This window comes from Vicugna pacos, chromosome 9 (assembly GCF_048564905.1).
Source record: "Vicugna pacos chromosome 9, VicPac4, whole genome shotgun sequence".
Lineage (NCBI taxonomy): Eukaryota > Metazoa > Chordata > Mammalia > Artiodactyla > Camelidae > Vicugna > Vicugna pacos.
In genome coordinates this window covers 6,403,319-6,431,298 of record NC_132995.1, presented here as the reverse complement: position 1 = coordinate 6,431,298, position 27,980 = coordinate 6,403,319, and the positions used below count along the sequence as shown (strand labels likewise).

Here is a 27,980-nt window from a genome sequence, read left to right as displayed (position 1 = left end):
ATAAATTACATTTGAAGCCTTTATGGAAAAATAAAAAGTGGATGAGATCTCTCAGAAGAGAGAGAGGGTCTCTAAGAGGGTCTGGTTTTCCAGGGCCTGGGTGGATGTCAGGATGGTAGGAACATCCACAATGCCAGAAATCTGGGAGGAATTTGGGACCTGACAAAAATGAGGAGCCTGCAGGGGCATCAGGGGAGACCTCAGAGGCCACTGGGGGCACAGCTCATGCCTAGAGACGATCAGGTACTGCAAAGCCAGATATAACGGCCAAGGTCCTGGGCTCAATCATGACTCCTGAGAAGCCGCCTCCTCCTGGGGCCCCACTGCAGAAGCAGGAAGAACTGCCTACAGCTCAGCTTCCGCTCCGGGTGTTTTGGCACGTCCGAGTCACCCCTCGGGGCTGCTGGGGACCTTCCCCCTTGGGGCCAGCAGCACTTTCACTTCCCCCAGGTGCCCAGCCCCTGCTCCAGCGCACAGGATCACCTTGATCTGCACTTGTTGCCAAGAACAGGACACAGACTCCGAGAGAGGGACAATGACGGGAAGTGGGGGTGTGGGGATGGGTAGATAAACAGAGAAGGGAGGACAGGAATGCAGAGAGAGGGGGCCAGAAATCCAGAGAGGGAGAGGATAGACCTGGGGAAGGTGGGGGACAGAGACCTAGAGGAAAAGAGAAGGACAAAGATCCAGAGAGAAAAGAACAGAGACCTAGAGTGGGAGGACAAGAGACTGGGAGGACTGGGCAGTGGGGACAGAGAGGACGCAGAGATGGCAGAGCTTAGCAAGCGGTGAGGTCAGAGTGTCTGTGAGGTCGGCTGCTGTCCAGGGCCAGCCTGGGGTCCTGGTGCCCAGAGTAGATGAGTGCAAGTAGATCACGATCCCCAGTGGGTCCCCTGTTCTGAGCCATGGAGACTCGGGATGGCCTGCCTGGTGTGTCCTTGGTGCCCACAGATTCCAAGGCCCCTCAGGTACTGGTGTGCACATCCCAGTGGGGCAGGTGAGGGACACGGGGATGGAGACTGAGAAGAAAGTCATCTCATGTGTGGAGGGAGGGGGTGGGGCTCCACCCTGAAACTTCCTCTTTGTCTGAGTTCTTCCTTTCTCTCTCGCCCTCTTTCTCTCACGGCCTCTGTCTTTTGGCCTGTGTCCCCTACTGGCAACACCTCTTCTGTCTTGTCCCTCCCACTGTCTCACCCCTCTAGGAGAAGATGTCGGCCCAGGACGGCTGCCTCAGCCTCATCAAGTACCTCCTCTTCGTTTTCAACCTCTTTTTCTTCGTGAGTTGCCTCCTGGCTGGCTCCCCAGCCCAGGCCCCAGCCCCTGCTGCCGACACCCGATCTTATACCCCCTGCTTTGCCCAGCAGCCACATCCTCATCTCCTCTCCCTAGGTCTTTGGCAGCCTGATTTTCTGCTTCGGCATCTGGATACTCATCGACAAGACCAGCTTTGTGTCCTTTGTGGGTAAGGGGGCCGGGGCAGTCTGGGAGGGCCTTCCTGGAGCAGCAGGAACCGGGCCTCCCCCCATGGGGCCTCCTGGGGCCTCCCTTGTCCCAGTCAGTCCCATGGTGCCCAGCTCCCTGGTCTGGTCCCAGGCTCCACTTCACCGCTTGCTACTGCCACAGCTCTCTGAGCCCCAGCTTCTTCCTCTGCACACCAATTATAATGGCGATTTCTCAGACACTTCCTATGTGTCAGATATTGTGCAGATACGCATCAGAGCCTTCCATAAACCTCCCCTCTCTTGAGGTTCAGAGAGGGGAAGTCATTTACTGGATGTCACACAGCAAGGAGGTAGAAGAGCAGGTGTAACACTAATAATAACTCTGGGGAAACAGTAACTGGGGAATAGTCAAAATCCTCAGAGCTCAGATTTAATCAGTGTTTGCCTGGTGGAGAGGATCAGACTGAACACATGCCTCCCATGCGTCTCTCAAAACAATCCTAGGAAATAGGTATCAGTATCCCCTCAGCCTCGGGGAGGTTTAGGAGACTGATTCAATCACTTAAATGATGGGACTGAAACTATCGGGGTTGAGGAGGAGCTGAAGGAGGAAAGAGAGACTGAGAGCAAAAGGGAGAGACAGAGAACAGGAAGAAAGAGGGACAGAGATTCAGAAAGAAGGGAACAGAGGCCTAAAGAGAGAGAGGGCCAGTAAGGAGGAGAGAGGTGGAGAGAGTCCCAGACGGAGAGGAACAGAGATTCAAGGTGGGACAGGGACAGAGACCCAGAGAAAGGATGTCGGGAGCTCCCCAAGCTACTGGTCCCTGACTTGGGTGGTGCATGTCTGGGGAATGGGGCTGCCTGGAGCCATGCACATGGAGTCCAACATCACTGCCTCTCACCTCCCCCAGGCTTGTCCTTCATGCCCTTGCAGATCTGGTCCAAGGCCCTGGCCATTTCAGGAATCCTCACCATGGGCCTGGCCCTCCTGGGCTGTGTGGGGGCCCTGAAGGAGTTCCGCTGCCTCCTGGGCCTGGTGAGTGCCCCGTCCCCTCTCCATCCCTAGGACCACTCACATCCCGTCCTCAGAGAGAGCCCTGACAGCCCCTTCATCCTGGGGAGGGGTTCAATCTGACCTCTCCACTCTGTCCCCCACCCCTAGTATTTTGGGACACTGCTGCTCCTGTTTGCCACGCAGATTACCCTGGGAATCCTCATCTCCACTCAGTGGGTCCAGGTGAGCTTGACGCCTTCTCCCCCTCCTCCTCCCACATCTAGTGGGTGGGCGTTGGGGTGTGGGAGGTGGAAAGATGGAAACAAAGGCAGATGGGGGAATGGTATGGACAAAGAGACAAAACAGAGACAGAGAAGACAGAAGACAAGACAGAAAAGAGACAGAGAGATACAGAGACTGGCAGAGAGGAAGACAGAGACAGGGAGAGTCAGAGAAAGACTCCCCGACAAGGACAGAGGAAGACAGACATACCAAGAGAGACAGAGATCTAAAGGAAAACAGGAAAAAAGGGAAAACACTCGGGAGAAACAGAAGGCTCGGATAAAGAGAGAGATAACTCGGATAACGAGAGATCGCGGGAGATAGCAGAGAAACCAGAAGACAGACGGTAGAAACGGGCAAAGAGAGACATTTTGAGGGACAGAGACAGTCTTTCCATTCGGTGAAAAACCCAGGCCGACACGAAGATGCTTACGGACCACGTGAGACTGAGACAAGCACGGGGTGGCTAGAGTGGGTTGGAGCAGATGGCGGTAGGGAGACGCGTCAGGGTCCAGCCTCACTCTCGGCCTCTCAGCTGGAGCGGAAAGTGAAGGACGTCGTGCAGAAGACGATCCAAAACTACCGCGCCCACCCGGAGGAGACAGCGGCAGAGGAGAGCTGGGACTACGTGCAGTTCCAGGTGCGTGAGGCCCCCACCCACCGGGTTTCCTCTTCCAGCTCTGGAATTCTGACGCAGCTCTGCCCTCTGCCTCGAGGAGACTCCACCCCAGCATGACCCGGGTCCCTAGGCTGTAGAACCCTAATATAACCCTACCCACCTACGCCACCTCCTGCCAGACCTGTCGTGGCCGACCCCCAGATGATAACACAACTGACCCCAATGTGACCCAGTCCCCCAGCTCCCAGACCCTGGTGGCTCCACCCTTAGCCCCAAGGAAGGCCCGTGCGTGACCCCTACTCCCTGCCCAGTAGTGACTGGTTCCCAAGGAACCTGGCCTAAGTGAGACTCCATTCCCTGGTCACTCACACGGCCCGCCCTCCCATCCACTTTTCCCCTACCTGAGGCTGAGTTGCACTGCCTACCCAATCTTCAGTCCACAGCATGACACCCCAGCCTCAGCCTTTCCCCACCCTGCCGCGACTCATCTCTACAAACCTCATGTTCTCCTAATATTCCCTGGCCCTGTCCTGACCCCAACCCAGCCCACAGACCCCACCCTGCACCCGCCACTTAGTCCTCTGTTCCCCAATATGACCTCATACCCATCACCCAGTCCCCTGATCCCCTAAATCATCTTGCATCCCTCTAGTCGCTGTTCCTCTGACTCTTGTCTCTCTCCCAGCTGCGCTGCTGCGGCTGGAACTCTCCTCAGGACTGGTTCCACATCCCCAGCCTGAAGAGAAACGAGTCGGAAGTGCCCCACGTGCCCTGCTCCTGCTATAATTCATCAGCGACCAACGACTCCGCAATCTTCGATAAGATCTCCTTCCCCCAGTTCAGCCGGCTCGGATCATCGGCCCCGCCTCGACACAATGCAGACATTTGCGTGGTCCCTGCAAACAGCTACATCTACCGAGAGGTAGGATTTGGAACAAGAACCACAAGAAAGGGAAGGGGGCTGTGGGTGGCATAGTGCTGCCGGGAGGGGCGTGGTCCCCCGTAAACTAACCCGCAGGACGTAGGAGGGGTATGCCAGTAGGGTGGGGCTACAAGAAAGAGCCATACTACAGGGGTAGAGCCCGTAACAGGGGCAGGGTCTTTTGGAAGGGCGGGGCCTAAAGAAAAGGCCTAGCCAAAAGGACAGGATCTGGAACGCTGATGCCTGGGGAGGGGAAGGCTTGGACGGGGTGAAACGGAGAAATTAGAGAACCCCGATAACTAGCGAAGTGAGAGCGGTGCCTGAAAGAGGGGTTAAGGCTGGGCTTGAAAACAGTGAGCCCAGGCTTGACGGCAAATCCCAAAAAGCCTACCTAATAATCTCTCCGTACATCCCCAGGGCTGCGAGTGGAACCTCCAGAAGTGGTTGCGCAACAACCTCATCTCCATAGTGGGCATCTGTCTTGGCGTGGGTCTCCTTGAGGTGATCTGGTCCCGCCCCCAATCGCGATTGGCCTAGATGACCCTGCCCCAGGTCGCGCATCCAAACATCTGAGAAAAGCGCATGCCTGATAGGGCATCAGCCAATCCAGTCCCTCCTGCCGCTCCACCTGGACAAGGGAGGAGACCTAGCCTCTGTGAGCCCTGATTGGCTGCACGCAGGGAGCAGGCGTTCCCGCCCTTCCTCCGAGGCTCCCATTGGCCCTCCTTGGCATATCAGCCTCCTGCTGTTGGCCGCGATATCCCTCCCCTTTCCCCGCAGGTGAGTGTGGCAGGGCTGACCCTGCTACTACCGCGCAGCATGCTCCACCGGGAACCCCAGCCGCAGGTCCCGGATGCCTACTGTTCGAGCACCGGGCCCGGGCCGAGCACTGATGGCGGCGGCGGGCGCTATGGTGTGCTGAGCAGCAGCGGGCGTAGCGGCAATGTGTGGGGTGGCTGGGGTATGGCTGATGCCTGCCCCAACTGGGGGGACAAGGCCCCGCAGGGCAAGCTACCCATGGCTCTGGGGCCCTGGCCGCTTTGGGATCAACACGAGGAACAACTTGAGACCGGGAGCTCGGGCAAAGAGGTGGAGGCCGAGGTGGAATTAGAGGCCGAGACGGAGGGGGAGACAAATGAGCCTCCGGAATAAAGGACCCTGGGCTTACTCCGAATCTCACTCAAGACTCTAGACTTGCGATAGACGCAGCTAGGTTCCCTTACCCAACCCGATCCACCGCTCTTAACTTCCCCCAAACTCCGGTCCCTGACCCGGTCTTTCACAACAAGGGTCAAGTCTCTCTCTAGCCCCGCCCACCTTTTATCTACTCCTTTCTCCACACCTCCCATAACGCAGCCCCGCCCAATTCGCTGGGCCTTATTTTCTTCCCATGGCCCCACCTCCTAGGCCCCTAAATTTCCTCCCTTGGGACTCCCCCATTACCCCACCCCTCTACTCTCCTCAGCAAACCCGCGACCTCTCTGACCACGTCTCCTTTCTCTGTAGCTCAGCTTCATGGCGCTCTCCATATTCCTGTGCAGAAACCTGGACCACATCTACGACCGGCTCGCTCGGTACCGCTAGGCCCCGCCCCTCCCGAAGCCCCGCCCCGACCTCCTCAAGTGCTCTGGGCTTTTAGTTCCCTGCTGCATGTAAATATTTGTTTAATCCCTAGTTCGCCCCACCCATTGAGCCCTGCCTCCCCATTCCCTTGGGGTCCCAGGCATCTGCCTGCCCCACTGTCACCTCTCCCGCGGGACCTGGGGTTTCCGGCCACCAGCTTCCTGCCCCCTAATACCTCATTTCCTTTTCTCATCTGTCGGCCTACCACCTCCCACAAGAATGTTTTTCACCCAAACTCCAAATAAATCCCCTGCGCTTTGGTAAAATAGCTTTATCCTCTGTCAAAACACAAACCAACACACTTTGGGGTGAGGGAAGAGGGAGGCAACAGTCTAGCCCCATGGCTCACTTAGAAGAAAGGGCATGAGATTAAAAAGCCTCACCCCACTGCTTGCCCAGCTGAGAAAAAGTTACAAACCCTAACACCCACTTATAAATATCTCTTGTTATATTAAAAAAGAAAAATATTTCCAGGGCCCACCTGGCTCTGCTCTTGAACAGAAAATGTTAACCTTCAATATTCGATATCAGGGTCAGGGGGTGGGGATGCTAAGGAGAGGGGGTGGGTGCTGAAAACCGGAGAGGGGCAAGCCAATGTGTAACAAGGGCCCTCTGAAACATCCAGAACAGAGTAGGAGGGCACCTGTTAGAGACAGAAACCAGTGCTGTCCCAGGGGTTGTCTCACTCCTGTCCCCAGTGTCTAAAGCTCTGGAGTGATCTGTCCTTCCACACATCCCTGTGAGGTCCCAATATCAGGATCCATCCTTTCCTCTCGTCCCAGCCCATTCAACTCACCACCCAACTTTAAAGGTCCTAACAGGGGGCAGCCCCCTCCCCAAGTAAGAAGCATGAGGAAAGCTGGAGGTCCTTCCTAGGAGGAGGGTATTCCAGGGATGAACCACTTTTGGGGTCCCCCTTCAGTCCCTGACCAGGCGGTAAATGTGATGCTGGGCCCCCCGCTCACTGGTGGAGACCTCAAAGACATAGGCGGTGCAGAGCAGCAGTTCCTGGGTGTCTCTGTTTGTCACCACCTGCCAAGGAGGCCAGAAAGGGTTTATGCTTGGAAGGGAGGGCAGGGAACACTCTGCCCTCCCTGAGGTGTCATGGGATACCCAGGAAATGGGTCCCCACCTTGTCACATTCCCCCAGGTAGAGGGGATGCCCAACATGCCAGGTTCCAAGTCTGAGGGTCAGCAGTGAGGGGCCTCACATCAGATGGTGTATCAAGGGGGTCCCACCATATCACACTCCCCAACTTAAAAGGGATCCTACCATATCATGTCCCCTAGGCTAAGGTTAGGTTCCCTGTGAAGGAGGTCCCCTAAGCTGAAGATCCACTGTGGGGTGTCCTCCAGGTCAGTTTCCCCAGTATAGAAGGAATCCCCTAATATGAGAATGCTGTGGAATCCCCACCATATCAGTTCCCTGGGCAAAGGTGTCCCCTAAGCTAAGGGTCAAGTGTGAGGTCCACACTGTGTCAGTTCCCCAGGTGAAGGGTCCCCGGGCTAAGGGTCTGTTGTGGGCACTTCCCTCCACATCAGGGCCCTGCTCAGGCCCAGCCCCAGTGCATCACCTGGAGGATGGTGAAATTCTCCAGGACGCTGTTCATCATATAGCGTTCGGGCAGCTGCCGCAGCTTGTGCAAGAAATTCACCAGGTACTCGCACATGGGTGAGCGCAGTAGGCGGTACACGAACCTCCCATCCTCCAGCTGGGCACGCTCCGTCTGAATTGGGGGCAGGGGGGGCAAGGAGTGGGGAGGACAGTGGAGTTACCTCAAGAACTGAGGTACTCCGTGCCTCTGAGATGCCATACCCACTCCCCACCGCCATCTTCCCTCCATTGCCCCATCTACAGTGACCAGAAATGGGACCCTGAACCCTCAGTTACCCAACTCAGGATCATTGAGCTTGCAACCAGGGAACCCTCCAGCCTCTCACAGCTGTACTCTGAACCCTCAAAGATCTCAACTCCTCTGACCTCCAGGCCCTCAGATACTCTTAAACCCTCCAAAGACCCTTCCATGAGACGAGACCCCTCAAGTCCCCAGTGACCCCTGCCCCTGAACCTCCTTGCCCCAAGGACTCCCCTACATCAATAAGAACCTTTTGCAGGAGAGGGTTTAGCTCAGTGGTATAGCATGCGCTTAGTGTGCACAGGTCCTGGGTTCAATCCCCAGTACCTCCATTAAAAAGAAATAAATAAACAAACAAACAAACAAACAAACCTAATTACCTCCCTCTCCCCCAAAAATATAAACAAACAAAAAATAAATAAATTTTTTAAAAAACAAGAAACTTTTGAATCTTAATAACTGTTAATATGTGTTCCACACAGTATCTTTAAACCCTCACAGTGACCCCTACAGGTGACTTTGGAACTCTGGATTAGCTCTAAGCCCATGTATTACAGAGGCTAATATACCACCCCCTCATCCCACCATGCAGCTCCCCAACTGCCTGAGCCATCGTGGCTCCTGGTCCATTTAGTCTGCACCCCCGAAGTGGCAGGTGGCTGGGCACTCACCCGCCCAGAGCTCCACCCCTCCAGCCTCACCTCCACCTTCTCCACCACCTGCTTGCCAAAGGAGCAGACCTTGGAAGAACAGGTGAGGGTCATGTGCTCCAGGCTCTCGTACTGGCTGCTCACGCCGTAGAAGCCACCGCTGCTGCTGCCGCCGGCCCCCACCTCCTCGCCACTCGGGCCCCAGTTCAGGTCCGCCTAGGGGATGGGAAGGCACAGGTAAGCTGGAGGGGACGTCCCTTATACACGGTGGGGACTCCTCTAAAGTGGGAACTAACTCTGCTGCATGACCTGGTGTCTCCCATTGCCCTCCTCTATTTCTCAACAAAGTCTCTACCTCTCCGTGGGCCAGCTTCTGGAGAAGACTCACCCTTCCTTCCATACATATTAGAGAAGTTGGGGTCCTTAAAATGGTCCTGACACTCTCTTCCCAGTAACCCTCCACCATCACCATCACCATCAACACGACCAAAGAAGCCTCGGAATTCAACTTTTTCTCCTGAAGCTCCCAACTCAGGAGTTCAGCCCCTTCCAAGGGCAGCTTTTCCCTAGCAGCCAGAGGCTCTCCCTCAGACCCCTTCATGACCCTGGTTGCTAAGACAGTGGCTACTCCCTAGCTACGGAGCCTGGAGAGGCCTAGGGAAGCCTGACTCCTCTCTAGAAAACTCTGCCAGGCCCTTTCAGCAGATTTTCAGAGGTCAGACCCCCTCCATGACCCCAATAGCCAAGGGGGCAGACAGTCAAGTAGGCCAAGAGGGGCCTAATGAAGCCCTGACCCCATCGCACCTTTGGCCTGAGCCCCTTGGCCACCTTCTTGGGAGGCATCTCTCTTCCTCTTTTTAACTTTAGTTGCTAACTAGACCAGGTCACTCTCCAGGGTGGTTTAGTCTCCTCAGAGGCCTGACTCCATCCATCACCCTGGGAACAGGTCCTTGTGAAGCCAGACAAAACCGAAGGCCTTCTCAGCCACTCCCCTATATCCCTTCAGAAACTGGGCTTCTGAAGGGTTGCTCTCCAGACCTGGGACCTTGTGAGGCCTTTCTTAAGCCCTTTCTTAAGCCTTAAGTTTGTTAAGGCCTAAAAGCTCTGCAACACATCCCCAGAGCCAGTGCAGGGCTCCACTCCATGTACCAGAATACTTTATAACCACAGGAGCTATGGGCTTTCCTTTTCAGAGACTATGTAGATCCCTCAACAGCCCTGGTTACCACAAGAGCTAACACCCGCTATACCTTCACAACATTTATTGAACCCCTATAGCATCAGTCACTGTACTGGACACCAAACCAAGTAAGTCTAAGAAAGACCCAAGATGGACACTCTAATTCACAATTACATACCTAGCAGAGGGCCTATATATGGTAAGTGCTCAGTAAATGATAACTAGCTACAGGACTTTACAAAGCCACTCCCCAGCCCCTTCCATCGCTTCAAGGCCAGACATTCTTAGCAACAGGGTCTGGTGGAACCCAGCAAAGCCTTGTCCCCTCTTTAGAGACCAAACAAACACTCCAGGACTCATCCGCTAAGGGGAAGGGGCCATTCCTTAGTGATGAGGCTTGGTGTGCTCAGGTGGGGCACGGGGAAGTCTAAAATGTCACAAGCCAATCCCCAGGGCCATATCAGTCGCATGACTGGGTGCCACAAAATCTAGTGGGATCTGGGGAGGTTGGAGGTCCCTACACCTGTGCTGGCCCCATCCATCCCACCCTGTGGGCAAACAAAACTCCTTGGAGCTCCTTGTTACTAAGGGGGCTGACACTCTGAGCCATGAGGACTGATAAGGCCCAGGCTGACCTGGTAGGTCCTGAGACTGACTGTCTCCCTTAGAGCCAGGGGCCTTCGCTACAAAGCCACGTGATTTACAAGCACTCTTGGTTTTGGTGGCGGAACTCACCCAGAACTTGACCAGAAAGAAGGCATGGGGGGGTCCACGATCATACAGCTCCCGCAGACCGCCTTTTTTCTCAGGGAATTTGTCATAGATCTGCCGGACGTCCACACTCTCTAGAGGGGGCGCTCCAGGGCTAGGACAGTGCTGGCTGATGTGTACAAACAGGTGCCTCTGGTACTGAGGAGGGATAGCCATGGATGAGGAGTGGGAGATGGGCTGGACCCCCAGCCATCACTGCCCACCAACCCACACCCCTGTCACCATCTGCTACCTATTCCACTGGGCCCAACTCCCAGGCACTGTCCTCACTCTCTTCTGCCTCTTCATGCCCACAGTACCTCAGTCCCTAAGCCTTGTCCCTACTGCCCAATTCTCTACGCTATCCCTTGCTCTCCATCCCCACAACCCTCTCCTCTCCCTCCCTCACTCTAGCCTTCTCCCTGGCCTCCCAGCCTCCAATCTCTCCTCTCCAGTTCATCACTCATCTGGCTCCAGAGCTGACCCTAGCCCTCCCCTGCTCATAATCCTCCCATGGCTCCCCAGTGCCCCTAGGACAAAGCCCACCCTCCCTCAACCTGTATTGAACATGAATGTTCTGTGAATGGATGGATGGATAGATGAATGGATGGATCCATACAGCCCACATCAGGACTTCCCATCTGTTCCCATTCTTATTACTTCTTGTCCATACCCTAAAAATATTCCCCTTCTTCTCTTCCAACATAAATCCTCCCTCCCTCTTTCCAGGCCCAAGTCCATCCAAATCTGCCTCTTCCTGGAAGCCTCCCCTATCCCAGCACATACACATTATTCAACAAACATCTATGGAGAGACCTACTGTGTGCAGGCACTATTCCAGATCCCAGGACTACAAGGCAAAGTCCCTGACCTCTTGGAGCTCACAGTCTACTGTCAGAGACAGAAAATTTTAAAAATCATCCCATGAAATTTCAGAGAGAGATATACGCTATGGAAAAAAAAAATCCTCAAAATAAAATTTTTTAAAAAAGAGAGAAAAAAAATCCTAAGAAAGCATAGTAAGGGAGTCAAGAGTGATAGCAGCTGGCATTTTTCCATAAGGTGGTTTGGGAAAGCCAATCTAAGAAGATAAGCAAAGGCCTGAATGAATGGAGGGGGAAAATAGGAATATCTTGGGAAAGCGCATCCAGGGACAGGGACAACAGATGCAAAGGCCCTGAACCAGGAGCGGGCCTGGCATGTATGAGAAAGCGCATGGAGGCCAGGGTGGCCAGAGCCGAGTAAACAAACAGTGACAGGGCAGTGGGTAAGAGCAGAACAGAAATGAGGGTCAGATCGTGCAGAGCCTTATAGGCAACGGAACAGACTTGAATTTTTGTTCCAAGTGACATTGGAGGGTTTTAACCTACTCTGACTTAGGTTTTACCCGGACCACAATATACAGCAATTGGGGTTTATGTGGCTGTGGCGGAGACTGCTGTGCTCAGAAACCCTAGTTCCTTTTCACACAGCTAAACTACATTTCCCAGGCTCCTTTGCAGTTAGGTACGACCACATGACTAAGTTCTGTCTAATGGGATGTGAGCAGACCCAATAGTTTCTGCTTCCAAACCAGACTCATAAAACCTGAACAATTCTTGACTCTCTCCCTTCTACCATCTGCCAGCCAGATGCAGAGCATCCAGCACCATCTTCTGAAGACCTAGAAAATGGCTGAGCCATAAAATGGAAGCCTGGATTTACCAAATCACTATGTGGAAGGTTCCTGCTGAACACCCACATTGAAATGTTAATGAGTGAGAAACTTCTATGGTTTTCAGTCCCTGAGGGTTGGGGGTAATTTCTCCTAACAGTCAGCCCACCCTGACTAATAGGGCATCTGTCTCCATCCTAGGCTAGAAAAGCCTGCACCTAGAAACACATTTTCTTTTCCAGGTTCCCACTATCCACCACAAAGCCTGGCACACAGTAGGCACTCAAAAATGTTTATTGAATGAATGAACGATGTCCTCAGGGGATTTCTCTGGCCTTCCCAACCCATGACCCCACAATATTCCAGTTCTTCTTTTATTCTACTCAGTGTGGTCCCTGGACTAGCATCATCAACATCACCTGGGAGCTTGTAGAAATGTAAATTCTTAGATCCTACACCAGATCTACTGAATCAGAAATTCCGGGGCTGAGGCCTAGCAACCTGTGTTTTAACAATCCCTCCATGTTATTCTAACACATGCTAAAATTTGAGAACCACTGCTTAATGCTTTCCCTTCCAATAACCTTCTATGTTCCAAAACCTTCCACTGACTATCCCAAAATTGCACTCACAGAATCAGCTGCATCCGGTGGTTCCACAAAGGCCGAGAACTCCACCAGCTGCAGCCGAGCAGTGCCCAGGGCCCGAGCCTGCCAGGCTGGGGGTGATGGAGCAGGTGGGGGCAAAGCAGGGGGTGAGAGGGCTTGGGGGGGCTCGTACCCTAGGGAAAGAAAAATAAAACAATAAAAATTGCTAACATTTACTGAATATATCAAGCACCCTTCTCTCTTGCCTGCCTCCACTTAGAAGCTGAAAAAGCTAAATACTCACTTTCCCAGCCTCCCTTGCAGCTAGAGGTGGCCATGTGACACAGTCCTGGCCAATGAGACGTTAGGGGAAATCTGCTGGGGGGCTTCTGGGAAGGAGTTTCTTCCTGAATAAAAAAGACAGAACTTTGGGAGGAGAAAGCTTTTGGCTCTGGCCAAGTCCTGCTTGGGATGCGATACCTGGAGCCACACAGCCATCTTGGGATAATAAGATAAAGGCCAAGAGACCTATAGAGATGCCAGTCCTAGTAGTGCAGAGCTGCTGAGCCAGCACAGGAGCAGCCCACTTCCAGACTTTTATTTTTGGTGGGGGGAAGTAATTAGTTTGGTTGTTTTTAATGGAGGTACTGGGGATTGAACCCAGGACCTAGTGCATGCTAAGCACACACTCTACGGCTGAGCTGCACCCTCCCCCACAACCTGCAGACTTTCTGTTATGTGGAATCATTAAAGCCTTTACTATTTAAGTCACTATTAATTTGGGTATTCTGTTACTTGTAGCCAAAGGCATGCCCAATTGATGAGCCTGTGGAACCTAAGAGTTCCTTTTCACCAATGTGAGTTCTTAGGACCACATCAGCATGGACTTCTGGAAGCCATCCTTGCTACCAGGTGGGCAGAGCCTGCCTGGGAATGAAGTGACCACAGAGGAAAGCAGAACCAAGCAAGTCCTGATGCTACCATTTGAGCCCCTGGATCCAGCCATGCCTGAAGCCATAAATCCTGAAATATCAGTTACCTGAACCAATAAACTTCTTTTTTAGGGGGATTATTCAGCTTGATTTGGGTTTCTGTCATTTACAGCTGAAAGAATCTTATTGACTATATCTCCCCAATGTCCTTTAGGTTAGCCAAGTGACAGAACACCAACTCAGTATATCTGGCTACAGAGGCCATGCTCTTAACCACTACAAATTCTACATTTCATCCTTCTATACCCTCACAGGCCCTGCTCCAGAGCTGGACCTCAGTAAGAATGTATTTCCCAATTAATGGAAGGTTGAAGGAAAGGCATCTGGGGCTGAGAAGAAAGGGAAACGAGGGTGAAGAACAGGCTCTTACCTGGGAGGTCAGTAGATGGAGGAGTCAGTGACAAGGAGAACGGTGCCTGTGAGAATGGCTTCACGCTGAGGGAGAAAGGAAGCTGGGGGTCAGCAAGAAGAAAAGACGATAATCCTACCAATTAACATTGACTGAGGGGCCAGAGCAAGACAGACCGTGTGCTAGCATGCTGTGTACAAGATCTCATTGAAGCCTCACAGCCTATGAGGTCAGGTGATTTCTGCTCCTCTCATTTTGCATAGGACACTGAGGCACACAGAGGTCAACTGACCCACTCAAAGTCACAGAGCTGGGCACAGGAGAGCCTGGGCTCAAACCCAAGTCAGTCCAAACCACAAAGCCTGTGGTCTTGATGAGATTTTGGTACTTCTCACAATATGGCAGAAAGAGAACACAAATGGGGCCCCCAGAGTTGAGAAGAAAACACAAAAACTAGAAAACTTGGAGAAAGAGGAGGCAGGGGCTCGGGAGGGTGGGGAGAAACATGACCAGCAGGACACCACGCCAAAATTCAGGCTGGGAAAGTAGCACAACAAAATATAAAGCAGTGCAGGGAGGGTATAGCTCTCAGGGGTAGAGTGGGTGCTTAACATACACGAGGTCCTGAGTTCAATCCCCAGTACCTCCATTAAGAAATAAAATACTTAGGAATAATTTTTTTTTAAAGAATATAAAGCAGTGCTGAGCTGTCCAGCAGAGCTTTCTTCAGTGATGGAAATGTTCTCTATCTGTGCTGTCCAATACATGTGTCTGCTAAATATGAATGTAGCTAGAATGCCTGAGGAACTGAATTTTTACTTAATTTCAATTAATTTAAATAACTACATGTGGCTAGTGACTTTAGTATCTGACAACAAGGTTCTAGAAGCCAATAACCTACAGGCAGCCCAGGAGATGGTGGTGAGGAGACTGAGATGTTAGAGGTCAGGGAGGTAGGACTGGAGGTCAGAGGTCAAGAAGAGGTCAAGTGTCAAAAGATCAGGATCAGAAAGACACAAACTCCACAGACCTTCAGACTTTGACTCCCATTGGCCTTAACCTAATACTTGCCATCCCAATTCTGAAATCCAGACTCCAGTACCCTCCCCACTTACCCATTAGGGCCACTGCTCAAATGCCTCCTATTGAGAAAGGCCTTTCATGCCCCTGTCTAAATAGAGCATATATACCCTGCTTTATTTCCCACATTTATTCTTCTTTTATTAATTCTTATTTATTTACATGTTTATTGTCTGTCTCCTCCCCTCTCCAAGTATGTAAGCTCCATGAAGGCAGGAATTCTGTCTAACTTGTCCAAGCAGAGTACCAGGCACTTAATAGGTGCTCAGTAAACATCTGACTGACTGGCCAATGGCTCAATACCTCTCTCAGGTTTCTGGAACTCACCAAATTTTTGCACCCCAGGGCCTTGGCACATGCTATTTTCTCTGCCTAAACGCTTCCCAACCCCATTATAAACCTGGCTAAGTCCTACTCATCCTTCAGCGTTACCTCCGCAGAGAAATGCCCAGAATGCTCTTCCTCACCCCAGATTCTTCACACCCCAGGACACACTTCAGTTTTGTGCTTACACTGGTGATGATTTCATTAACATTCGACGCCCCCATTCGACTATCCATTCCATGAAAGATAGGACCTTAATGCCCAGTGCAATTCTTGCTAAGCCACCCCTCCTTCCAGCTCAACCCTTTCCCCTATAAACCTGTGGCTCCTTTGGCCCCCAGGGACTTGTTCTGACCCCTTCCTGTGTCCCCGTCCAGCAGCACCCCCTCAGCGAACTTTCGTCTCTACCAGGCTGGATCCCACAGCCTGTCACTTTACTCTTTGTCTGGCAATACCCTCAATACTCGTGCCTCACCGTCCTGAGGCCACACTGCCCTACCAGCGCCCACTTAGCCTGGATCCACTGTCACCTCTCTGGACTGAAAACTCCATTTCCCATGAGCTTCTGGGGCCTGTTTCTATTCTAGGCTAGAAACATATCCTGTCACCCTCAGTGCTCTCAGAGCTGAAAAGGTGCCAATTTTCTTCCTTCTGACTCTTGAGAGAAGATAAGGAGCCCTGCTCCACCTCAGGCCCAAGAACCACCTTGATGGGATGAGAATAAGCCTTCCTATGAGCCTCGGGGGTTCCCCTCATCCCTCTGGACCTCCAGAGGTTTCCAACACTTTGGACTTACATATGCCTTTCCCATGAGCTTCTGGGGCCCAGACACTCCCACTAGGAGGCTACTATCCCCATAGATGTCCAACAGGCCCCTCACATTCATCAAATCCCACACTGAGCTCATTTCCTCCCCAAACTGGCTCCTCCCCTAGGTTGCCCATCTCCGGATGGTCTCATCACCCTAGTCACCAGCCAGACCCCAAGCACTGTCCTCGCCTCCTCCCTCCTTCTCAGCCCATCAGGCCCCAAACCATTCCTCCTCCTCCTGCCTCTCTCTACCGCCTTCCTTCCTCACTTTCCCAGCTCAGACCTAGTCCTCTTCCCCGGACCAATGCCCCAGCCTCCTCCCTGGAAGTCAAATCTAGATAGTGTGGTTCCAGAATCTGTGTTCACAAGGGAGTTGGGAACTGAAAGGTGGGGTGAGAAAGGTGGAGGGTAGGGAGGAGCGTTGGGGAGGGGGAGCAGGTGCTGAGTCAGAATAGGAAGTACTTACTCTGGAACATTCCAGGGGGACCCAGAGCCCCCTGACCAAAACTGGAAAAGCTCTGGGGCCTGAAGAAGAGACAAAGAAGATGGATGTCAATCAATTTCCTGTTGAAACTGCAACCCCACCCCTCTAGCCCTGAGCCCCACAATCCCCCACTCAGACCACCTGAGGGCCAGCGGGACCCAGTTTGGCCTGCAGGGAAGGTGCTGAGATGAGCTGGGCCGAGGACATGGTGGCCATTGTCTGGAAAGCCTTGTCCTTCGAAACCTGGTCCTGAAGGAAAAGTTGGAGGTCCATGTTAATGGGGCATCCCAGCCAACACAGGAAGGGTAGGACAATGACAGGGCAGGGCGAGCCTGGGGAGATACAGAGTTGGGGAGTCAAGGCAAAGGGTTGGGGGAGGGTCCAAATCCCTCTTGCTTCAGCCCTCTGCCCCTCCTGGCCTCCTTAGGAATTTCTGGGTAGGGGAGCAGGTGGAGGATAGGCAGGAGGACTTACCACATTCAGGGCCTGCCCACGGGGAGGGGGAGGGTGCCAAAGGAGGAAAGAAAACATGACTTAGGAAATGAGGCCTGGACTTCCCACCCGCAACCTTCCTGCCCTCCCAACCCCTACAGCCCAGCCACCCTGAGCTGAGCAAGGGATGAATACGGAACAGAAAGTAGAGCAGACCAGGCCTAGAGGGGTTCCCATGTCCAGAATAAAAGACAGTGACGAGAGTTTCTAGGTCCAGAAAGAGCAGGAAGTGAAGGTTTCCGAATATACAGGCAACAGGAAATGAGACTTTTAGACTCAGAGGGAAGAGACAAGGAATGTTTCCCAGCCCAGACAGGACAGAAGGGGAACAGCGAGGTCCAGAAAAGACCAAAGACCGGAAGTGAAGGTTTTCAGCCTTAAAGAAAAAGGAAGGGGAGGCTTCCGGGTACAAAAAGGACATGAAGTGGTGGTCCCCAAGTGGTGGGGACGAGGCAGAAAAGACCCCACCCTCAGAGGAGTAGAAAATGAGAGTCTCAGGCCAAGAAGGAAGAGGAAATCCAGACGATGAGAAAAAAAAAAAAAAGAAAGAAAAGGGATATGAAAATTTCCAAAAGGAAATGAAGATTCCTGGGCACAGAAAGTGTAGGCGGGCCCCGTGCAGACCGGGAAGTGGGAAGATGAGCCAGGAGACAAAGAGGAGATCCTCCCAGCACAAGAGGGAAAAGGCAATGAGGACACCAGGAAGGGGAGAGGAGAGGAGAGGGAGGGCGAAGACAGCAGTAGCCAGGTAAGAGGCCCAATGCCCCATCCTTCTCGCCTGTCCTAAGCTGAATCTCCATTCACCTTGCTCTATGAAACTCTTCCTACCTGGGGTCCCTATCCTCCACCCTTGCTAGGCCACTTGCAACCCCCACCTTGGGTCCCTGCTCCCCAACTCTGTCTACCTCTCTGTGTGACTCACTGTCCCCATCTCTGGATCTCTGTCCCTACCCTGAGTCCCTCTGTCCCCCTTTCTCTGGATCTCTGCAGCCCTCTCTCTCTGAGTCTCTGTCCTCTCTATCCAGGTCTCTGTCCCTCTCTCTCTGGGTCCCTGTCCCCCTCTCTGAGGGTCTCTGCCTCCCTCTCAGGGTGTCTGCCACGGTCCCTACCTTGAGCTTGGACTGGATTTCCCTCGATTTCCTTCGGGCCAAAACCTGGATATGACTAGAGACCTGAAGGGAGTGACAGGGAAGCAGATTCAGGCCACAGCCACTCACCCCTTGAGTCCCCTACCCCTTCCCTCCCTCCAAGCGCCCCAGAGAGCTGCCAAAACATGAAAGATGACAAACACACAGACAGGGCCAGCTGTCTCGGATCATTAGAACACAGAGGTGCCACAACTTCTTTTCTCACTAACACTACTAATCTTCCCCAGACTCAGCAAATCCAGGTTTTATTCCCCATCCCCATCCTACATTCTTTCACTCATTCGGTCTGTCTTACCCTCTGGTTCTAATGCAACAGCTAACACCAAAATAGGCACAGTTAGAGCACATCAACAGAGGTGCCAAGAGGACAGACAAATGCACCTAAACAAGTTCCTCCTCAAACTTGAACCTGACCATAGGACAGCCCCGAGAATACAAGCCCACCCCAGACAGACGCCCACAAGTCAGTCCTGAGACCTGTTTGCGAGTCCGGGTCTTCCCCGTTCTCAGCTTGATGTAGCGGGCAATCAGCTCATTCCGCCCTGAAGAATCAAAGATGGAGCAGAGTTAGACATTCAAGAGAACTTCCCAACAGAGAGTACATCAGGGAAGGAGAACCAACAGTTCCTAGAGGTCCTCAGCCAGGAGTTAGGACTACAGACTTTGGAGCCAGGCTGCCTGGGTTCAAATCCTCGTTTTGCCACACACTAGCTCTGTGTGGCCTCAGGCAAGTCACTTAGCCTTGCTGGTTCTTGGTGCCTCTTCTGTGTAAATGGTGATTTTAGCTCTACTTGAGTCATTGTGAGAATACAATGTGCTTTTATGTGAATGGTGTTTAAAGTGCCACAAATGTTGCTTAATATTTTTATTAACCATTGGGGCCAAGTCAAAAAAGAGGGATGGACTCACCATACATCTTGCCTTCATCAGACAGGATGATTTTCCGCCGGCCGCAGGGTGGGTAGATGGCCAGGGCCTCCTGGAAACTTTGCTCAATGTCTGGACTCCAGACACCCTCTGCGTCTGGGCCCCCGTCTCCCCCAGCCCCCTCACTGCCGCCAGTTCCCTCCTCACTTCCTTCCTCACTTCCTGTCCAGCCGCTGCCATCGTCCAGGGGGGCCCCAGCTCGGGGTTCCCCCATCTGGGCCTGTAGGAACACAGAGTTCAGCAAGGTTCCCCTCACCCACCCAGAGGGCGGGGAGGGCTGGGAATCCAGACTTCTGGGTCCGAGGGAGGACGCTGAGGGAACCTGGATCCCTGAATCTGAGAAAGGAGGGGGCTGAAGTCCTGGGTCTAAGGGAAACAGGAGACTGGGGGCCAGGACTCCTAGGTCCTGGAGGAGAAAAAGACTGGATTTCTGGGGAAGCTTCCAGTGAGAGTGTTCTCTGTGTTTTCAGGGAAGCCTGGGTTGTAATGAAGTCTTGGAGACCCCAGAATAAAGCCCAGGGCCCAGGAAGGCTGCAACTTTGGGTATGGATTACTGGTTTAAAGAAGATAGGAGTCAGGGCCTAGCTGCAGGGAGGGAGGTGTGGGTGAGATCGTCTCAGTCCCACCCCAAGAACAGGTGCTGGGATGTGAGTAGCAGCTGCTAGAAAAGGAGGGGCACAGGCCCTTGTAAGGCTGAGGGGAGATCCAGGGAGAGGGTGATAGAGACTCGGGGTGGGGGGGACAGTGTCTCAGAGAGAGGGGAACACAGACCCAGTGTTGGGGGATCCACACCCAGAGGGAGGGGGACCAGAGATCCAGAGAGAAGGGGACAGACACCCAGAGAGAGAGGGACAGAGACTCAAGGCAGAAACTCAAGCCAAGTCCAGGAAAGACCCACAGAACCACAGACTCAGAGGCAGGGGCGCCCTGCCTTCGGGAGAGCCAGAACAAAGGGCCCAGGCGTCCCCTCCCCCAGTTTCCCACAACCCCCATCAGGGGAGGGGCTGGCAGGCAAGGGCACCTCCCCTTCAGCCCCCAGGCCCGCCCTGCCCCTCCCCCCTCCCCTCCCCCCCATCCCGGACATGGGCTTGGATCCAACTCAAGTTCCCAGTGACTTTCCGGAGGCCGGGAACAGGGGAAAACTTTTTCCAATACAGTCAGACCCCGCCTCCCTGGCGGCTCCCCGTCTTCCACAGCTTTCCCAGGACCCCAGAGTCCCGGCTCCCATCCCCCTCCTCCCTCGGACCCCGGAGCCCCGGCGGAGACAAAGACCCCAGGCCAAGCCCAGTGGCGGTGCGGCGTTCAAGACCCCCGTAGGCCAAAATCCCAGCCCAGCTCTCCCCCATGTGGCCAGACAAAGGGACGGAGGAGCCGAGTCAGAAAGGTCCCCACTAATTTCGCGCCCCAGGCCTCAAACCTCCGAAGAGACTAGACTGAAGATCTAGAAAGCACCGTAGCCCATCTTTGGCCACCCAGGAGGCCTCCTTTTTCCTAAAGGGGACCCGGCGCACACAAATGACACACACAAATCAATTCGGTCAGAAACAAGCATGGGGCTCGTTCTCACTCGAAACCGACACCTCCACAGACACTCAGACCCCCCACACCCACACCCACCAGAGCCCTCAGCCCTCACCCACTCCCAGGAGCACACTCGTTAACTCAGGCCCATCAACACACACCCTAACTCTGGCGAAAGTTCCAACTCCACACTTAGACTCGGTCACGAGCTGCAAAGTCGGCCCCTCTGCCCCCCTCCCCCCGCCAAAAAGAGGGCGGCCAGCAATTCAGAGATGGTCCCACAAACACCTCAACTCATAACACATAACTTCCCACCCCAACTCACACAACCCAAAGCAGGATCCCAGACTCCCGCCGGCGCCTTCCTACCTCCCGGCCTGGGGCTGGGGAGCCGCGGGCGGGCGGGGCGCAGCGAGGGAGAAAGTTGCCCGGGAGCTTTGTTTGGGAAAAGTGGGAGGGACTGGAGGGGGGGGCGGGTCCGGGCGCCGGACAGCGGGAATGGGGATCCGACGGTGACAGCTTAGGGGAGGATTTTTGCTTTGCTAAAAGAGAGGTGAAGTCTAACTGGGCCCTGTAAGAACTTCGGGATTCTGATGCTTGGATCCCGGAGAGAGGAGGGGAATTGGGGTTCTGGACTCTTGGGTCTCAGGGAGGATTAATAGGGGACAGGAAACCTACGTCTGAAGGAGGAGGAGACTGGGGGCCGTAGTTCCTGAGTCTGGAGGAGGAAGGGTCTAGGGGCCTGGACTCCTGGCTACCCTCTGGTGTAGTTCATGTGTTGGAGATGTGGAAGAAATTGCTAGGAACACAAAAGAATCTTTCCTGTTCAGCCTCAAGTATATTTTTTATGGTTGAGGTATCGGTCAGGATGGGTTTTTGACAGATTTCCATTGATTTCTTTTCATTGATTGGTTTCCTTGTGACCTCATCAGGGTTAAGGGTTGTGGGCAAGACGACTGGGAGTTTATTGAAAATTCCCAATTTTCCAATATTGGAAATATAGGTGGAGACTCCCGCATCCACTCACACTATTGGACTAGAGGTGGCGGCTGTCCCAGGACCAGGAGAGAGCCTGGGTGCCTCAGGAGAGAGATGAGGGTCCCTTAAAAGATGTCCCTTAAAGATGAGGGGTTTCTTAAAGATGAGGAGTTGAATGTTCAAACTCACGGACTAGAGGGCCTGGGGTCCTGAGGAAGAAGAGAGCCCGGAATCTGGGTTCCACAGGACTCGATGTAAGGTTTCCTGAGAGGGCAGAGCTTTCCAGTGGAACCAAAGAGGACTCGGGGTTCAGCGTCCTTACGTTGTCTTCTGTTGAGCGCATTAATCTTTTCAAAACCCAGGGAAAACGAGAAGCGACAGGGAGAAACTCTGAGAGATAGATACAAAACTAAACAATGAGCAAATCAGAAAGACAGTTCGGATTCGGGTATTTCAAGACCAGAAAGAGCCTAGGAATGGAACTGAGGGCACTGGGGGAAAGATCTGGGGCACAGAGGCGTGGCCTAGGTGCAGGGGCGTGGCTCTAAGTGAGGGGCGGGACCACCTGCTATTGGAGCGAGGCTCGGGCACAATGGTCATGATCAGAGAATATGGGCAACCTGGGTCTCCAGGGCCGAGGTCAACCGACAGGGGCGTGGCCTGACGATGAGGGTGTGAACTTGAAATGAATGCCAGGCTCTGGTTTAAGGAGCGTGGCTCTTCCCTTAAGGGCCTGACTATCCAATAGAGGGCCCGGCTCGTGGGTGAAGTCAGCAGATGGGGGCGTGGTCAGACAGTAGGGGCGAGTGTAGGGCTCGCGAGCTCTTCCAACGCTCCAGGTGTCCCGCCTGTGCTCGAGACCAGAACTGTTTGGATTTAACAGTCCGTGGACGGCCGGAGTCTGAGAGTACGGTGACCGGCCTGTGGTCTAGCATAAAGGCGGGGCCCAAAATAAGAGGCGGGTCGTGGGAGAAGGTGAGGAGGAATGAGATCTGAATATGAATGTGGGCGAAGGAGAGGAATAAGATCCATGTATGAGACCGAGCCCAGAAGAGCCGAGCCTGGGAGGAGGGGCGGGGCCTAACATGATGGAGGGAGTTGGAGTAGAAAGGAAAGGGGAATGGTGGGGGTGTATGAGGAGTTTCTGGGGGTAGGAAGGGGTCGTGGTCTAGGATGGGGATGTGGGCACTTAGGGGGTGGAGGGCTCTCACCCTTAATCTTGCTACAGCCTCCCAGCCAGCCCCGCAATGTGGCACCCGCTGGTCCTGCTGCTGCTGCTCCCCTCTGCTTCGGTGCCCCCCTGTACTGCAGCCTCGATCCGCGGTGCTGACGCCCAGGAGAGTTCCTCGGGTTTTCTAGGCCTCCAGAGTCTACTCCAAGGTTTCACCCGGCTTTTCCTGAAAGTGAGTGACAGCACGGGTTTGGGGGGCAGAAGACTTACAAAGAAGAGGAACAGGGGTAGATGGTAACCAAAGGGTAGAGGGGGTTCAGGGAGACAGAGTAGGAGATGGGTTGCATGCAGCCAGGCAGAAGGACAGACAGGAAGAGAGGGAGTCAAAGGACAGAGTGAGTGCAACAGGGAGATGGAGAGATAGGAAGAGAAGGATGGAGACAAGCAGAGGAGGAGGTGGAACAGAGATGAGAAGTGGAGAGAGATAGGAGGAGGGGGGATGGGGACAGAGACAGAAGACTGATGAGGGACAGGAATGGGAAACTAGTGAGACATAGAGACAGGACAGATGGAGGCAGGGGGTGAACTGGTTAGGCCCTAAGGGTCAGAGGATGGAGAGGGAAGGGCATCCTGACAAGGCTGCATATGCCCTGGGGAGTCAGGAAGTCGAGTAGCTCACCGATTCGTCTTCCCACCCCAGGATGACCTGCTTCGGGGTATGGATAGCTTCTTCTCTCCCCCTGTTGACGTCCGGGGCCTCCCCAGGAACTACCACCAAGAAGAGAAACAGGAGCGTCAGCTGGGGAGCAATACTCTCTCCAGCCACCTCCAGATAGACAAGGTGCCTGTGCCAGGAAGTTTCTCCCGGAGTCTCCCCCATGATCCCTCATGCTGCAATATCTGTCAGGAGGAAGGTAATGGAGGAAAGCAATATTGTCCTCACTCTCTCCTCCTGTCCTCACAGGTGACTGACAACAAGACAGGAGAGGTGCTGATCTCAGAGAAGGTGGTGGCATCCATCCAGCCAGAAAAGGGGAGCTTGGAGGGTGACTGGAAGGTTAGGTCATGCCCCCTGCACAAAGTGTCCAAGCCCAAACATTTTCTGTAGTTTACAAGGAAAAGATGACATGACTCTCCCATTCCCTCTGTGCTGGACTTCCTCTCTCTGGGCCTCAGTTTTGTCATCTGTCAAAACGGACTGACCAGCTCTCAGAAATGAGTACATCCTCACTTGCTTAGTAAACCCCAGGGGGTTTTGTAAACCAAACAGTGCTTTTAATTCCAAGTGCTTGATAAGATTCACTCTTGCAAACCTCAAAGTGTGTTTTTATCTCAAAGAACTCAGCAAACCTCCAAATGTTTTTCAATCTGTCCCAAAGTGCTTGGTAAATCTTTCCTTTGTAAACTTCAAGAGGTGATTCCTAAGTGTTTTCTAAACTCCAAATGCTTTGAGTATCTTACCTTTGTAAACCTCTAAGAGTGATTCCAGTAAGAAAATGTTCATTTTTTATTTTATTTGGGGGGGGGTACTTAGGTTGTGTTTTTATAGTGGAGGTTCTGGGGACTGAACCCAGGACCCCATGCATGCTAAGCATGTGCTCTACCACTGAGCTATAACCTCCCCTACTCAAAGTGCTTATTTTTTGATCCTAAAAAGTTTTAAGAACACCCAAGTGCTTGGCAAACCCACATAGTTCTCCTGCACACACTCCCAGTGTTTTATTTTCAAAGTTTCAAATCTACAGAAAAGTTGAAAATAACAGTACAATTAATCTGTATCCCCTTTTCTACTGAGCAGGGCTCGTCAACATCAGCACCACTGGCATTTGGGGCTGGGTGATTTTTGCTGTGGGGGTGGTCCTGTGAACTATAGGATGTTTAGCAGCATCACTGCCTCTACCCACTAGCCGGAAGTAGCACCCTACCCCGACCAGTTGTGACAACCAAAAATGTCTCAGACTTTTGTTGAGAACCACTAGCCTGGATTCACCACTAGTTAACATTTTACCGGACTGACTTTATTTTTACTTTTTTCTTTTTGAACCATACAACAGTAAATTATTGACAACATGACCGTTCACCGCTAAGTCCTTCAGCAGATACCTTCTAAGAATAAAGCAATGTTCTGCATGACTACAGTGCCATTTTTACACCTAAGAAATTTACCATTGATAGCAAACTATTTTCTTTGTATTAATTTGCTAGGGCTGCCATAAGAAAGTACCACAGATGGGGATGTGGGGCTTAAACAACAAAATGGATTGTCTCGCAGTTCTGGAGGCTAGATGTCCCCAAGATCAAGATGTCACCAGGGCTGGTGCCTTCTGAGGGCTGTGGTGGAGAATCTGTTCCATGGCTCTCCCCTAGCTTCTGGTGGTTTGCTGATAATCTTTGGCGTTCCTTGGCGTGGAGATGCATCATCCCCATCTCTGCCTTCATCTTGGAATGGGGTTCTCCCTCTGTGCCTGTCTATGTCCAAATTTCCCTTTTGCATAATAAGGACAACAGTTATATTGGATTAGGACACAGTCTAATGATGTCATCTTAACGAAAACTACAATGACCTTATTTCCAAATGAGATCATATTCTGAGTTACTGGGGATTAGGATGTCAACATATGAATTGGAGGGCAGGGGAAACACAATTCGACCCATAACTATCTCCTATAGGGCTTCCCAATCCTCAGTTTACTGAAATGCAAAGTCTGATTCAGTGGGTCTGGATGGGGTGGGGCCCGCTCATTTGCATGTCTAACAAACTCCCAAATGATACTCCTCTTGCTGGTCTGCAGCCTTCACTTTGAGTAGCAAGGACCGAATAAACATTCACTCAACATTCAAATGTCCCTGCTGGACCCAAAGCTGTTCATAAGAGCTGATTTGATTTTTGATCCAGGACTCAATCAGGGATATCCCATGTTGCAATTGTGGTCCTGATTCTTTATTAAGCCAAGAGCTTTTAATCCCAAAATGCTTTGTACATTTCAAACTGCTTTCTAAACCTCAGAGGATGCTTAATCCTAAAGTGCTTTCGAAACCTCCAAAATGTGTTTTCAATCCCAGCATAATCTATAAACCTCAGAGTATTTTTAATTCTCAAGCACTTATAAACCCAAGTGCTTTATATACTGCAAAGTGAGATTTCATTCCCAAACCATCCCATAGGTGGAAAAGTGGCTTGACTATGCCAGGGGAGTTTGCACATCCTGAGGCTGTCATTTGGAGTTTGAAAAAGTCTCTTTGTCCCTCTTTGCCAGGTACCCAAGATAGAGGAGAAGGAAGCCCAGGTGCCCATCCCAAAGGTGATGGACAACTCCCACCCAGAACTCCATCCCCGCCGAGTGGCCTTTTGGATCATGAAGCTGCCACGGCGGAGGTCCCACCAGGATGCCCAGGAGAGCGGCCAATGGCTCAGTGAGAAGCGACACCGCCTGCAGGCCATCCGGGATGGGCTCCGAGAGGGGACTCGCAAGGACGGCCTTGAAGAGGGGACCCAGAGTTCCTCTCACGCCAAGCTGCGTGCCCGCAAGACCCACTTCCTGTATATCCTCAGGCCCTCCCAGCAGCTATAGGGGAGGGGAGGGGGGAATACCTGCATGCATCCCCCGCTAGACCCTACCCCTATCACCATATGGAAATTAAACATTTTCTTAGATCTGGCAGCACTGTCTCCTTTTGGGATTTGTCCCCAAGCCTCAAGCCATAGAGAGTCCCCCTAACCCTAGCCTGGAGCGTGCCATCTGGCTGAAATTCTAGGTCTCCAGGCTCAGTTTTCTCATTCAAATGCTGTCTGTCTTCTGACTGAACAACTCTGTCACCTCCAGCCCCATCCAAACCCTCAGACCCCAGCCGTGTCACCTCCAGCTCTGTCTGCCCTCCCACTTCCAACTCTTTCACTCCGGTTCTGCCCGTCCACTCTGCCTCTGCATTTGTTTCTCATTACTGCAACATTAGTGCCTATTGCACAACAAATAACCACAAACATAGCAACTTAAAACAATGCAAATGTATTCTCTCCACTGATCTGTAGGTCAGAAATCCAGGATGGCTTGGCTGGTACTCTGAGCAGGTCTCACAAGGCCAGCAGGGTTCTTACCTGGAGGCTCTGGGAAGACTGCTTCCAAGATCACTCAGGTTATTGGCAGAATCAAGTCCCCTGGGATTGAAATACTACTCAGCCATAAAAAAGAAAAAACCCAATGCCATCTGCAGCAACATGGATGGTCCTAGAGATTATCATACTAAATGAAGTCAGGAGAAAGACAAATACCATATGATATCACTTACATGTAGAATCTAAAATGATACAAATGAACTTATAAAACAGAAACAGACTCACAGACATAAAAAACATATGGTTACCAAAGGGGAAAGGGTGGGAGAGGGATAAATTAGGAGTATGGAATCAGCAGATACAAACTACTAGATATAAAATCAATAAACAATGAGGGCCTACTATATAGCAGTATATAGTATATATATGTCTGAATCAATATGCTGTACACCAAAAACTAACACAACATTGTAAATCAACTATACTTCAATAACAGAAAATTTTCTTAAAGAGTAAAATGGTTCAATTGTGACATATACATACAATGGTACATTACACAGTAGTGAAATGAATGACCTACTGCTATATAATGAATCTCATAAAGTTGAGGAAATGAAGTCATAATGAAAAGTTGTCACCTTTGAAGGGTAACGAGGAGGAGGAGGTGTGAAGATTTCTGGGCTGCAGGCAACACTTTTCTTATATGAGTGGTTCCATTAATTTATTACTCTATCAAAATTTAATTGAGCTGTAATTTGAGATTTAGCACTCTATGTACATTATAGCTGTATTATAAAATTGTTCTAATTTTTTTAATTTAAAAAATTGTTTCACATTTTACAGAACTACCTTGATCTGAAGAAGAAGAAGGAGAAGAAGGAGAAGAAACAAGAAATACTGAAAAAATAAAATGAAAGTATACTAATCAAGCTAGCAGGGTCCACCACTTACCAGCCTGTACTAAGAAAACACTTGGCAAATATTCTTATTGAACTCTCATAAGACCCCATGAGGTGGATATAATTTGTTTCCATTTTAGAAAAGAAGCTGAGCTTCAGAGAGGTGAAATCACTTGCCAGAGTCACACAGCA

At 52.0% G+C, this 27,980-nt stretch overlaps 3 protein-coding genes across 11 annotated transcripts; 2 read left to right on the top strand and 1 right to left on the bottom strand.

Annotated features, from left to right (window-relative positions):
* The first annotated feature begins 670 nt into the window (after positions 1-670).
* Positions 671-6,148, top strand: CD37 (CD37 molecule). Of its 4 annotated transcripts, none has more exons than XM_031682030.2 (9): positions 671-968; positions 1,203-1,277; positions 1,390-1,462; positions 2,354-2,478; positions 2,605-2,679; positions 3,254-3,358; positions 4,023-4,259; positions 4,677-4,760; positions 5,766-6,148. In XM_031682030.2, exons 1-9 carry the CDS (start codon positions 906-908, stop codon positions 5,841-5,843), a joined length of 915 nt encoding a protein of 304 aa, XP_031537890.1. In that variant the 5' UTR covers positions 671-905; the 3' UTR covers positions 5,844-6,148. The 4 variants fall into 4 exon arrangements, with proteins under 4 accessions (XP_031537890.1, XP_031537889.1, XP_072822756.1 ...); XM_031682029.2 differs by lacking the exon at positions 5,766-6,148 and adding an exon at positions 5,040-5,433; XM_072966654.1 differs by lacking the exon at positions 5,766-6,148 and adding an exon at positions 5,040-5,433 and having other exon boundaries at positions 940-997.
* TEAD2 (TEA domain transcription factor 2) lies at positions 6,139-21,135 on the bottom strand. 5 transcript variants are annotated; one of them, XM_015242880.3, is made up of 13 exons: positions 21,056-21,135; positions 19,148-19,385; positions 18,716-18,780; positions 18,200-18,262; positions 17,073-17,084; positions 16,740-16,847; positions 16,581-16,639; positions 13,922-13,986; positions 12,605-12,753; positions 10,304-10,477; positions 8,440-8,604; positions 7,457-7,609; positions 6,139-6,914 (listed from the first exon to the last, which is right to left on the bottom strand). In XM_015242880.3, the coding sequence occupies exons 2-13, from the start codon at positions 19,377-19,379 to the stop codon at positions 6,801-6,803; spliced, it is 1,359 nt and encodes a 452-aa protein (XP_015098366.1). In that variant the 5' UTR covers positions 19,380-19,385; positions 21,056-21,135; the 3' UTR covers positions 6,139-6,800. The 5 variants fall into 5 exon arrangements, with proteins under 5 accessions (XP_015098366.1, XP_072822751.1, XP_072822754.1 ...); XM_072966650.1 differs by having other exon boundaries at positions 21,012-21,075; XM_072966653.1 differs by having other exon boundaries at positions 8,479-8,604; positions 21,012-21,075.
* An 83-nt stretch (positions 21,136-21,218) lies between these two features.
* On the top strand, positions 21,219-26,497 carry DKKL1 (dickkopf like acrosomal protein 1). Of its 2 annotated transcripts, none has more exons than XM_072966657.1 (5): positions 21,219-21,239; positions 22,893-23,067; positions 23,536-23,676; positions 23,800-23,892; positions 26,093-26,497. In XM_072966657.1, exons 2-5 carry the CDS (start codon positions 22,912-22,914, stop codon positions 26,405-26,407), a joined length of 705 nt encoding a protein of 234 aa, XP_072822758.1. In that variant the 5' UTR covers positions 21,219-21,239; positions 22,893-22,911; the 3' UTR covers positions 26,408-26,497. The 2 variants fall into 2 exon arrangements, with proteins under 2 accessions (XP_072822758.1, XP_072822757.1); XM_072966656.1 differs by lacking the exon at positions 21,219-21,239 and adding an exon at positions 22,473-22,639.
* The last annotated feature ends 1,483 nt before the right edge of the window (positions 26,498-27,980 follow it).

Coding starts and splice junctions, on each gene's coding strand:
- CD37 (XM_031682029.2), top strand. CDS start 906: ATGGAGACTCGGGATGGCCTGCCTGGTGTGTCCTTGGTGCCCACAGAT. Junction 2,479..2,604: donor TCCGCTGCCTCCTGGGCCTG/GTGAGTGCCCCG, acceptor CCCCACCCCTAG/TATTTTGGGACACTGCTGCT. Junction 4,761..5,039: donor TTGGCGTGGGTCTCCTTGAG/GTGATCTGGTCC, acceptor CTTTCCCCGCAG/GTGAGTGTGGCAGGGCTGAC.
- TEAD2 (XM_015242880.3), bottom strand. CDS start 19,379: ATGGGGGAACCCCGAGCTGGGGCCCCCCTGGACGATGGCAGCGGCTGG. Junction 16,640..16,739: donor TGGGTCCCGCTGGCCCTCAG/GTGGTCTGAGTG, acceptor TCTCTTCTTCAG/GCCCCAGAGCTTTTCCAGTT. Junction 10,478..12,604: donor CACCGGATGCAGCTGATTCT/GTGAGTGCAATT, acceptor ATCCCTCCTCAG/TACCAGAGGCACCTGTTTGT.
- DKKL1 (XM_072966657.1), top strand. CDS start 22,912: ATGTGGCACCCGCTGGTCCTGCTGCTGCTGCTCCCCTCTGCTTCGGTG. Junction 23,068..23,535: donor TCACCCGGCTTTTCCTGAAA/GTGAGTGACAGC, acceptor TTCCCACCCCAG/GATGACCTGCTTCGGGGTAT. Junction 23,893..26,092: donor GCTTGGAGGGTGACTGGAAG/GTTAGGTCATGC, acceptor CCTCTTTGCCAG/GTACCCAAGATAGAGGAGAA.